At 29.5% G+C, this 13,197-nt stretch overlaps 1 protein-coding gene across 1 annotated transcript in view; it reads left to right on the top strand.

Annotated features, from left to right (window-relative positions):
- Positions 1–10,259: 10,259 nt before the first annotated feature.
- The window catches only part of LOC109538988 (sodium-independent sulfate anion transporter), a 32,991-nt gene continuing 30,053 nt past the window's right edge, over positions 10,260–13,197 (top strand). Inside the window, exon 1 of the mRNA XM_019906483.2 lies at positions 10,260–10,496. Within this exon, the coding sequence (XP_019762042.2) occupies positions 10,459–10,496 (38 nt within the window). The 5' untranslated portion in view covers positions 10,260–10,458. The remainder of the gene's footprint in view (positions 10,497–13,197) is intronic.

The raw sequence follows: 13,197 nt of genomic DNA, 5'->3' as shown, positions 1-13,197 counted from the left end.
CGCAAATGATTTTTACACGCAATTTGTACATGGGAGCCAAGTCAGTAGAAACAATGTCAGGCAAGTTGGTAAATGAGTCAAAAACACGCAAAGAATGCAGAATAGTAAATTTTGCAATACAATAACAGAAAACGTTCGTTTTTCAAAAATATAAATCAAGATTTTACTGGGTCCTTTTGTTTAGTTGTAATGCATTTTCAAACACGTTTTCTATCTGGAAGTCAAACCAATCGTTTGTGTATTAAAAAAGTCCGTCAATACATGCCCGATGATGGTAAAACACCTACATTTTCGGGGTAAATAGAGAAGGGTTGTCTGCTGTAAATGCAGAAACCGCCAGATTTCCATCTCTTTAGTTCAGTCGCAATTATTTTTTTTAATTTAACATTGTTGGAAAAGTTTGAAAACCCGTCACTAAATGCTGGATGATGGCGATACAGCAATTTTTTTAACCCAAATACAGAAAACCCACCTTTGCTAAGCAGGAATTTGTTTTTTACATTTTTAACGCGACCTCTACTTACAAACTAAGTCAGTAGCGGCATATTGAAAAAGTTTAAGAAATCGTCACTACATTTCTGATTACTACAGAAAAGCGGAGTTTTCCGAAAAAAGAGAGAAAAGGTTGGTCTTTGCGAGGATTCCGTTTTCCATCTTTTCTTTTTCTAACTCTGAAGTCGCCACGATTTTATCTTTTTTCGTTGAATAGCATTTAATTTTTAATGCAACTTATACATGCAAGTCAAGTCGCCTTTGAGAAAACAGAAAAACTTGTCAACACAACAAACTGAAACACACTAATCCTTATTAATCCTCTTCCTTTCGTTTAGTCCTAATCAATTTTCAAACACGAGTTCTATATTGAATCCCAAATCAATCGCGGCCATGCCATAAAAACTGTTAGTCAAAAAAAATTACCACTAAATACCTATTAATGGAAAAAATCAAACTTTTTAGGACGAAACAGAGAGATTGATTCGTGCCAACGCAAAAATCACCAGACTTTCTTTTAGTTTAGTCACAATTGTTTAGAATTAGTCGGAAAATTGCTGGACAAACTTGAATGAATCATGAAAAACTAATTCTTTATAACTAAAGTGTTTGAAATGAAATGTGTAACTTATGCAAATAGTGAATACAAAAGGTTGTCGCCCTTTCTATAAAGGGGATATTGGGGATAAGATGCTGCGGAATAGGAAGCGAGAAGCTTATTTTCCAAATACAGTTGGACCGAATACAGTTGAAGATCCAATTCCAACTTTTCACGGTTTGGTTTTAATGCATGCTTATCTATTTCTAATAATATAAAAAGGACTGTATAATCTCAGTATGATTAGGTGGCAGATCTTTCAGAGGAACTTTCCATGATTGATGATTTCCATTTCCAATTGTTCCTATTCAATTCGATCCCAAGAGATCGCCTGCTTATTCTGGAGCACACTGTATACAACAATATTTTAATACAAAATTACGTAAGATTACCAACAATTCCGTATTATTTATTAAAATTAACGTTTTAATGAATGCCTTACGTGGTTTTTCTTATTATTGCACCATCTTGTGACTAATAGTGGGGCTTTCCTATTAAATATTTCAATAGTTAAACCATGCGGGGATCATAACTGGCTTGAAACAATTTTCTCTATTTGCAACTGATAATCTGTTGGCGTCGAAATGTTCTTTGAGTTTAATCAAAAGCAGGGTTTGTTGACTTTCAACTTAAATAGTACCCTATAAAGCATTAGACACTTTCAAATACGAATACAAAAATAAAACAATTTAAAATAACACAATATTGATAGGGAAAATGTAATTGAATAATAGACAAACAACGTTTTTAAAAATGTTCATTCGAATTCATTCAAGAACGATAAAATTATTTAACTCCTTTTGAAGTAAAATATGTTCTAAAAACAGCCGCTATTAAAATTTGCTTTTCATAGAGCGTCTCAAGCTCGTATTATATGAAATTACCGTTCAAGTTGATTATTTTAAATGGCAATCGCATTTAATTTGACTACGTTATAAGTCGCACGCATAGCATATTAGATTAGCCGAAGTATAATTCATTTAGTTAATAGGTTTAATTACTTTGTATTTGGTAGAGAAATATGGGAGCCAAACGTTCCTAAAATAGCCTGAATAATTAACAATACTTAGAATATGGAAAATCTCAACTAAAAGTAATGTATTGAAACCATTTTCGCTCCTTTGGATCCCTGTCTCTAATCAGCAATTATACAACTTAAAACACTATAAAGCATCTTTTAGGCTCAGTGTAATTTACAATCTGTACTTGTTTAGCTTGCCCAGAAATTCCTGCTTTTTTTGTGAACTCGTAAAAATTTAAATGTTTGTATTTTTTACATTATTTGATTAGTACGGATATTAGTGAAGAGACATTTTTTATTTGCATGAAATATTAAAGTGTTGGGTTTATCGGTCGATTGCGGAAGGAAAAACACAATTATTCCTGAGTCTACGTTTTCCCAGTAAATATGATCCCATTCAGGACTCATGGATCGTCTCATATAAAGTAGTATCATTCTACACCATCAAACTTCAATATTTTATGAAACGTGTACAGTAAATTGATGTTTACGAATACATGGAGGTTTAGCCGATTCTCTTTTACCCGTTTAGATCCGTATAGGATTACTTATAAAATTATATTAATATTTTTCTTTGAAGACAGAGTAGACTTTTCATTGGAGTGGAGTACAAAGACGTAGTACTTTATCTCTAAGATTCTATGCAATATTTTCAAATATTTTTCATAAAAAATAACATTTGTCTTATATAAGTATACTGCATCCCAAATTTAAAGCATACCTAGCTTAAATATTCCTTAAACTTGGCTAAATATTTTCTAAATTGGTAATTCGACTTAAACATTTTTATATCGAATCATAACTTTAGTATAGGATAAAATTTCAGTTATAAAATCACGAGAAATAATGTAATAAATATATTCTTGAGTTTTTAGATAGTATATTGTTTCATGGTCAAACTTTAAATCCGTTTGCGGGCAATTTTGGGTAGCTGCAACAGAAAAAAGTATATGGTGTGCCTCAGATTATTTGAGTAATTTGGAGCTTAAGTCGTCTGTTCACACAGTTTCGGCACAACATTTAGTTGAACTTGTTTCTTTAATTTGAAAAATGAATGAAAAAAAAATTGAAGCTTAGAGGTATTAACCCCTGTGTAGGAGGTAAGTTTGTAACGCTATAAAGAAGTAAAACAAAAAACCGTATCCTTAGGCGTTAAAACAAGAATACTTTATCCTTGGAAAATAAAAACGATAACAACTGAATTGAAGGAGCAAAGAAAGTAATAAGATAAAGGAGCTATCAAATTGCAATGAAATGTTTGCAATTGAAAACAGTGTAAGTAAATTTTGCGCTGAAAATAAAACCGGCCATAGAAAATAAACATATCTCAAATAACTCGACTAGACGATTCGACATCGAAATTACTCAGAAGTGAGGTCATAACATCGTATACTTTTTTTCTGGGCTACGAAGAAAGAATTAACATTCGGTCATGAAACCCCTGTACACAGTTTAACACCCTGTATATCTCATAATTTAAATTTTGTCTAAGATAGTCGATAACAAAATTATTCAAACCGGATCACCGATTGAGAAAATATTCACAGCAAAAAATGAGTCAATATTTAAGCTATGCGTTAAATTTGTTGTAAAAATGTCTCACTCTCATATGTCACACTCTAGGCACTTTAAATTAAGTTCAGTTTAAATCTTTAAACATTTTAAATATTTTATCTGCAATTTATTCTACTACTACTCAGTTTAATCGAGTCGTTCTAGGTTATTTTATCCACAAGTCAATGTTGTAAACGTTTTCTATTCAAAAATGAGTACAAGAAAGCCTTGCCCGTCATTAGTTTCATTCTGAAAATATCACAAAAAAACCCGCGATGCATTTTCAACTGAAATGAGGACAATGTGGAAAACCCATTGGTATGGTTTGAGGAAAAATATCCCACCGATGTAGTCTGGTCGACCACGGCATACATTATTTTTATTAAAATGTACCAATTAACATAATGTAGCATTGAAATTATCCAGCTCAAACTAAAAGCTAAAACTTTGCGGTATTACGTATTTTTGAATAAAAATACCAATAAAAAGATTTATATTACAAAACGTATCGACTATTTCAATTTTAATTTGAAGAAACCTTGGAGAATTGCTTATATGCTATGATCCATAGTTATTATTATATTCTATAACTTGTACTATTCGCTTATTAATGTGTTATTTCCATTAACGTATTACATTTTTTTTGTGAAGTTGGCATGGTTAGATTGGTCTTCATTAACTAGCATTAGGCACAGTGCTAACCAACCGGTAAGTTTATTAATTGCCAGGACTAGTGTGAATTTAAGGTTTAAAAAATTGTAAAATAATTAAAATTACGGACAAGAATGTTAAAAGCGACATGGCCGTTTGACTTTTATACACCATTTAAATCAATTTAGTTGAGTTTCTTCCACATGATGTTCCTTTACTTTTAAGTTTCATGTGTAAGTAGCAAGGTTGCTCCATAATGGTAAAAAACAGTAAACAAAAGCAAAGTCATTTTTCCAATGTTACAAATCGGTTTTAGTCATCCTTTCCTTCAGAACTGCTTCCTTTTCAGTCAGTTTCCGATCTAAAGCTGTACGCCAACAATTCAATGTTGTAATTATCGGCAACAGTTACTTTTTCCTTGTGTTACGGTAATGTTTCAATTTTCTTCTGACGTAACGTATTCATTGACTACATTTATGGAGTACATTTTTTATTCAGCCAAGTGGATCGGTTACATCGACTGGTTAGTCACAGCAATTTTTTTTTCTAATTGATTACGCTAAGTAGTTTTGCGTTCTAGTGGCCGTTAGATGACATAGTTTGCTCTCAATAGCTTAAAAATTATATTGTGGGACTTAAGTTAAAAAAACTAGTTTAAAAAATAAAACTCAACAATGGAAAAGGAGAATAGCAGTAGCTCACCAAGAAATATAATATAATAAATAGTTCGATTGAATTTAACTTAAAATATTTAGCATCATCTTAGAGTATGGAAAAGGAAATATAAATTATGTAAACAAAAATTTGAGTATATTTTTTCCATTAAGAATCTTTTAGTTTCCATTATCGTTTTTCAAACTTGCTACTCGGGGCACTAGTGTTGAAAAGTATTTTATAAAGTAATGTGTGTGGATAAAGGCATTTAAAAAATACTTAATAGAATGAGTCAACTATTCAAAACAGTTGTCCTACTAAAATCTAAACGAATGCTGATGTTTCTTACAATTACTTGAACATTTTTGTGTCTAAAATTCCAAATAAGAAGCAAAATAATACTTTTATGTAGTTACTTGAAGATTGAAACATCGCCATTATTACAATTATAAATTTATCATTTTAACAATGTTTTCTTGTTCTACGTGAAGGATTGAATTAATATATTTTATTAAGTTTAAGTAAAGGCATTAAAAACTAAACGCTAGACAGGGTGAGCCATTTATCTATCTATAGGCTCTAGACTATAGAAAGAGTAGAGCTCTAGGCAGACTAGAAAAACAGATTTTGCCAACCGGTAAAAATTTGCGAAAAGCTGGAAATTTTTACAAACATTGATACAGTAAAATGATACAAATACTTCTGGCGAATTTGTTTGAAATAATTAATTTTTCCAGTTACATTTTTATTTAGTTCTTTTCCAGGATTTTAACTATCAGCGCGTTCAAATTCAGTTCAGTACATGGTACAATGCTTCGAATATTCTGAGTCATTTGTAATCTACTCCACGAAATTTGCACAAAAATGTTAAAGCAAACTAACTACTCGAGAATTACTTGGTATACAATAATTGAGTTTGTTGTTGTTTTTTAACTGTTTTCTCGTATCTCTCATTATTTTTTTAGTGTTTTTATTCAACGTCTTTATCATAATTATTCAATTACAAAGTCACATCGCTGGGTACTTGGCTTGCATGTTTCGTTGATATTTCTGCAAAATTTGATTTACAATACAAGTATTGTAAAGTCTCACAAAAATTGTGTTCTAGAAACAAAACAAGATAACATGTTAAACCGACCAAAAAATCATATTTTTAATTTATTGCAGCACTAGTACTGTAAGAGCGTTACTTTTACGTTTATTACAGAACTGACAAAGTTGTTCATAGAGCTGTAAATCTTTCATTAGTAAATAGACGCATATAAGACTTAATTAAATTAAATTTTATCAGTCACAAAAGCGTTTTTATAGCACATGCTGATAGGAACGGTTGGGGTAGTCTTTGGTCTTAAATTGTTTGCTTGAATTTGCTCAATTGTGTTTATATTATAAAAAATTTAATATGATCACAAAATATTAGCTACAGAATTTTTTATGATTTAAGAACACATCAAGCAATTTTGGAAATTGGTAAAGGAAATTCATGAAACTCATGAAAAAATGTATGTATGTCAGTATGAAAAAATTATATTGCAAAAATAAATTCAAACTGTAAAATCCTGAAATTACGCTTCATTCAGTCCAACTATGAATCTCACATTTTCGTCATATTTAGGTTTCTGAAAAGTGAAATGAAATAAAATATACTCATACCCACTACATGAAGAGAAACATTTTACTTTCAAATGATCAGTTTGGTAAAGCTATTGAGTATTTTAATACGTGTTCCAAACTATGTAAAAAGTTTATATTTTTATTTATCGTTCAAATATTTTAATTTATTAAGGAAAAAATTAAAAAACGTAAAACTACGATTCATTTAGTCCAATTTTAAGCCATACATTTTTGTCATATTTAATTATTTATTTCTGGAAAAGTTAAAGAAAATATTTGCAGCTTTCTAGCATTTATTTAAGCCGATTTGCCTACTAAATTTAACTTATTAGGATAATTAATTTACTTGGATTAGACGAGATGGGATTTATTTTATTTCCTATTATTTATATTTTAAGTGTTGATATCCATATAAATATCAAAATTAATGGAAACTCTAATTAAAAATTTCAAAATTTAAACTTTTATTTCTTGGAATCACACGAACGGCTTAATTCAGACACAAGCTGCTCCAATTTCTGGTTTCCCCGATAACCAAATTTGCGTATTTCCTTCTTTTTTTTATTTGCCTATCGTTAATCTGATTTGTCGAGTTCTGTTGAAGCGTCCGCAATCATCAATCATTAAGAAATCTGTTCCTAAAATGGATAACGCATGCCACTATTGTCGTCAATGCAAAAATCGCACTCATAAAAATGCTATACAATGGTAAATATGTAAAATCCGACTTAAACCACAATTCTGCTTAATTTCGATATTCGTTGGAAAATACAGGGTTCAATCAACGGTTACTAATTTGAAATCATTTCGTTTCGCCAATTTAATTAATTTTAGTTAAATAGCATTCCTCTTTAAAATGTTAGCATGATAAGTTGTAAGCAAGTTCCAAATCATGTCATGTGAAGGAAAGTACCGTTATTCATTGTGTATTGTTACTGAATATTATCGGACTCATAATGTCGATATTTTTTAGTCGCAGCTTATTGAAAGACGTATGCTTCAATATGAATGAAATACTTTCTGAGTTTCCGCTGCCTTTTTGCAAAAATTCTATTCAAGCAATCCATTAAACAATACAGAATTAGCAGGTTATTGTTTCAGATTTTCGTTTTATTCTACTCGACATTGATTTTTTATTCTTCGTTCAATAATTATGCGCCTTTGAATGCCATTAGGAGACAATTTCCGTTTTCTACACGTTTTTCGTAGCTTTTGCTGAAAATAAAATTCGAATTTCTATAGTTATTTTAAAAATATTTATTTAACAATAAAAATTTCATACTTATAACTCTTCTAGTTTCGGAAAATTTAAATAATTCAGCTTAATTTAATGAACTAATACTTGACACAAGACATAAAACTTTATTTTCCATTAATAAATGGTAAATATTTCTTTCACAATACGAATTCACTATCATAAAAAAATGTTTTCAATTAAAACTAATAAAACGCAATAATTTTCATTAGAAAATACAATGATATTAATAATAAGATTGCTCAAACTGTAATAACTATAAAGTAATATTTTAATATAACAAAAATGCTTAAAATAAGCCTTAATTTGTGATGTAATTGAAATATTCTTCAGTACCTCCAGTATGCTACGCCTTATTTCACATTTTATGTGGCGGAAAGATCGCAATAGTCGATAATCTCTTCGTAATGAAAAAAGGTCCGTTTTTGTTGTTGTACAAATAATCAATCAAATGTGTAAACTTGTTCCTCTCTATACATACATTTATAATATATTTTTTGATTTATACATTAAAATATACTTTGTATATTTTCTAAATAGTTTGGTTCGCGTAAATCACTAATACTATACACATAGAGGTTCAGACATTTAATTGAGTGATTTGGTGTTTTAATTGAGTGATAATAATATCAAAAGTAAATGATGAAGAATAAGTTAGTAAAGCCTCTGCCGAAACATAGAGCATTTCAGATCGCAGCTCTTAATGAGTCAAGGGTTTCGGTTTGAATTATACTGGCATTTTTCCTTCATATTTCATGTGTTTTCACCGTGTTTGAATTAATGSTTAATTTGAAATGTCTGCTCATTGCAGCATAGTTTGGTTTGTAGAAAAGATAGGAAATTTTCAATTCCTCYATTCTTCTTTTCTCCAGATTTTGATAAAATATTAATATAATATCATCATATTGTATTACTRATRATATTACTAAAATATAGCATATTAGCGCTTGCAATTACTGTATTGTATTAATTTATTAAAATCCTATAATGTTTGTTAATATAAATACCTAACTATCAGYAAAGAGCAAGTGAATGAAGAAACAYACATACTTTTCGATAAAGTGAAATATTGAAATCAGACACTTTTATTCCGTTTGCTTAAAAATTACTTGAATTATAGATATTTAAACTAAATGATTTTTTTTATAAATTTAAGCAAAAATGTAATTTTTGAATACTTTCCGATATAATTATTTTTAAAATATTGAATAACAGTTGGCATTAATTAGCGTGTAATTTTTAAAATGTTGCAAAAGTTTTGAAAACAATTGAACAAACGAACTGAAACACATGATTTTAGATCAGAAAGGATTCTGAAGCCAGAAAGTCAATTGTTAATGTGTTAGATTAGCAAAATTTTCAGATTATTTTTATTAAAAGATGAATTAGAATTTCAAATGAGAAGTTAATTTAAACCCGTTTGTGTATAATGGAAAAAAAATATTTTTGTATAATTCATTCGAAAAAAGGTCGCAAGTCAATACACAATCACTGTCGGCTTAAGAAATATTTGCGTTAACAGGCAAAATATATTGCCACTGTACAGACATATTTAGAGTGAACTGTTTTAATTAATCAAAGGTATGCTGAACGTTGTAAAAAAATTGAGAGGTAATTTTCAATATTTTTTATGATATTAAAAACCGGGAACAGTTTTAAGCAAAGTCAAGCAGACATTATTCAAGCCGACGATCGTCGATGTTATGTCGATATTATGCCAAAAAATTAGCAGCAAGATTGCTGGAAGAATCAGTTAAAAACTAAACAGTAAAAATATGGGTTTACATTTTACTCTTAAACCAAATAGGAAAAAAAAACAAGAAGCAAAGGAATTTCTTACGCGAATTTCAAAGCTCTTTTTCGTGTGTATAATTTGGCAAGTAGGTAGTTTATAAATCACCCCATGAAATAATTATGTTCCGTATTAATATTCACCGCAATTTTCTACCATTTTATAATAAAAAAGTTCACAATTCCCTCTAACTAATCGGCGTTATTAGCATCAATCGCAATTTTTGCATAACAATTACAATTTTTGTCCGGTAAGTATTAATCCGCCAATTTTAAATAAACCGGCTTACTTGTTCTATGAACTTTTACGTTAACATTTACCGATTGATAATTGCTGTTTCATAATTAGTAACCCCCTAAGCAACATCCAAGAAAAGCAAACAAAAAAAAGTGTTTGAACTGTGTTTCCCAACGTTACAAGCTCAGAAAGAAACGACCCCGAGCTAATTGAATACCACGTAGTGCCCCAGATTGATAAACTTTCACGGGCACAACAACCACATTGGGTACCTCCTACCAATCGTCTTCCGGTGGTTCACAAAAGTAAATAAACAAAAGCTGGGGAACCGTCAAAAAGCTCACCTATCTGAAGGTCACGTGTCAGCAGGTAACAAAATAGTACTCAATTTAAAATGGCAATTCAGTCGTTGGAAGAAACGCGGTTGTTTGCAAGTGGTAGTAAAAAAATATATTTATTGAAACGACCACAGGATTATCAACAGTTTATCGGTGCATGGACGACGATTTTTACTGCAGATTGTGAAACTTTTTATTCATTTCTGTGCGTTGTTATAATTTCGATTGGACTTTTTCTTCGAACTGCTCACCATGGTTTTCCAGAAGAAAAGCTTCCAAATACATTCTGAGTAAGTACAAATTTTTTTAATACATTTTTTTGAGTTTATATAAAAGCTTGAATGCTAAAAATATGTTTGGAACATTCTTACACGTGTTGTGAAGGATTTACTTCCACATTTTATTATTGTCGACAAAGAAGCAATCTAAAAGGTTATAATAAAATCAATTTAAGCATCTCTAAAATTTAATATTCTAAATGCAGAATACGCTTCTATATTGTTTTTGACAATATTCATCAAATCCATTTTTTTCTAAAATGTGACGAAATGAAAAGACGAAAAAGGAAAAAACTAAGCCCTTCTAGTTAGAGATGAAATGGAAATAAATTATGTAAAATTTCAACAAATGACTATCTCAAAAAAAAAACTCGTTCATTTTAGAATTGAACAATTAAAACTTTGGTATCTGTTATTAACTAATTGACCGTAAGTTTTGATAGTTCAAGCTGCGAATTGTTTAAATTCAGTTACCTTAAACATGCAACGTTCGCTGTTTGTTTTAATTACCAAATTAACCTTAGAAAATCCGACTTGAAACCTTGATTGAGTATTTCTATGACTGAATTATCGAAATTATATCACTGCATTGCATTGAAGTCAACCTTAAATTATATGCATTATTATTAAGTCGAAAATGGATATTTGAAGTGACAGCTACAAGTGATTTTAGTCAGTAAATAGCACAACTAACGTATCGATAAAAGTGCAAATTCTGGAGAAAAATTAAAATAAATACCTCTGTGCTCTACTAAAAGTGATAAAAATCAGCGTTTATTTGCGCTCAAACCGATTTAGTATTTGTTTAATTTTGTAAAATATTGAAAGTATCTGTATACTTGGGTAAAGCATAGTGAGCAGTAATCTTTTAATTCTAAAATACCTTAACTTCTACCTATAATTAGCACGATAACGCAAAAACTGATGAATATTTATAAGAAACGGCAGTTTAGTTATATGCATGTTTTTTAGCTATTCCAAGATACAACAGCTCTGAACGTATTATTAAAGTATTTTTTTATAAATAAGCAAGTTGAAAATATGAACTGCAGTACTTAGTCTTCGATATCCTAGAGCATATTGCTTTTATATCATAGAAATTTTTTATTAGTTTTATTTTGTTTTTTTAGTTGAAAACAATTAACAATGGGAAAAATACAGCTGGTCAGATTATGCCGGGGTTCGCAAATATTTTCCAAACAATATCGAAAACAACAAATAAAAAACTTTTTTGTCACTTAATTTTCTTCTGAATCCATGGTTTTGTATCGTTTGTTGAAATCCTGGTACTAATCAATTTATCAAAATCATCAATTTATTCAAAAGCCAATAATTGAATTAAAAAAAAATACGGCATATTATACACAGTAGGAATAAAGTTTTCTACTTTTTACAATTTATTGATGCCTGATAATTTATTGTCTTGAATTAACCATACTTACCAATACTTACTCTATTTTGTCATTCATGCTTTCAAATGGACTGCACGATTGAAAGTCCGAAACTTTAGTTAATTACATCAACAGCCGTATTTTTCATTAAAAAAATGAGATTGTTTCCGTGGCGTACCTACCCGATGTCTACCCCAGTATTTGTGTAAATTAGGAAAGTTTATTCCGATCTATTCAATACAGTAATATCACTTTAATTTCAATGCAGAAATATATTTGTCAATGTGTTAATTTCGGTCAAGAAGACATTACTAAAATAATTGTTTAAACATTTTAACAACCAATATTTCATGCGTAGTGAGACATAATTACATTCCATAACGCTTCAGCATGTTCTAAGCTCAAAAAATAGGTTTAAAACTCTAAAACAAGAAAAATGCACAGTATATCTTCGAAATCCGATCGACACGGTCTTGAAAAACGGCAGTTTGAATGCTCATAGTTTTCATAGTTTATACAGTTCTATAAAAGAATTCTTGATCAAAAGCTGTAAGGCATGCGTTTTCGGGAAATATTAGGTATTATAATATGAAAAAAAATGTTTAAATAAAGATTGAAAATATCATTTTCGGGACTCATAGAATTCGCAGTAACTTAACTGATTAGTGAAATTGTTTATATCAATAATTTAATTTAACATTTCACAATTTTATTTGTTTCCATTATTATTTTATAATAAATTTATTTGTCTCCATTTTGCAGTTTAAATTCTTGATCCCTAACTGGTAATTTTTTACTTGTTATCAAGATTTTAATGTTAATTTATTTTCTTGAATATTTCCTATTTAAAAATGATCAAGAAATAAAGCATTACCAGAATAGCCAAAGAAAAAACTCCTTACTGAATAAATAATATAATGTTTATTTTAAGTAGATTTGGTATTTTTACCTTTAGAAAATGTAACAGAGAATCAATCAAGTACTCAGTACTAGAGAATGAAATAAATTAAACCAATTTAAATGAAAACCTTTCTACATTAGGGCATTATTCGGCATTCAGTCTGTAATTAATTCAGGAAAGATTTGAAATAAAAACAAATTCAATCCCATAACCATTTTCGTTCGTGTCAATAAATCACGTAATGCATTTTTACATATAATTAAAAAAGCATTTTCAACGTTAACCTGTTATTTAGTAATTTTCCAAGTAGCAGATATATTAATTAACATAACGCATTTGAAAGTTCTTCTACGGAATGTAGTATAATGATATTACCCACTGGTTAACAACCAATAATAATAAGAAGACAATACATGCCATT

Source organism: Dendroctonus ponderosae, unplaced genomic scaffold (assembly GCF_020466585.1).
Source record: "Dendroctonus ponderosae isolate FM_Combo_2020 unplaced genomic scaffold, Dpon_F_20191213v2 Dpon_F_20191213_2, whole genome shotgun sequence".
In the NCBI taxonomy this organism is placed as follows: domain Eukaryota; kingdom Metazoa; phylum Arthropoda; class Insecta; order Coleoptera; family Curculionidae; genus Dendroctonus; species Dendroctonus ponderosae.
The sequence above is the reverse complement of the archived record's forward strand: the minus strand, read 5'-3'. Positions and strand labels throughout refer to the sequence as shown.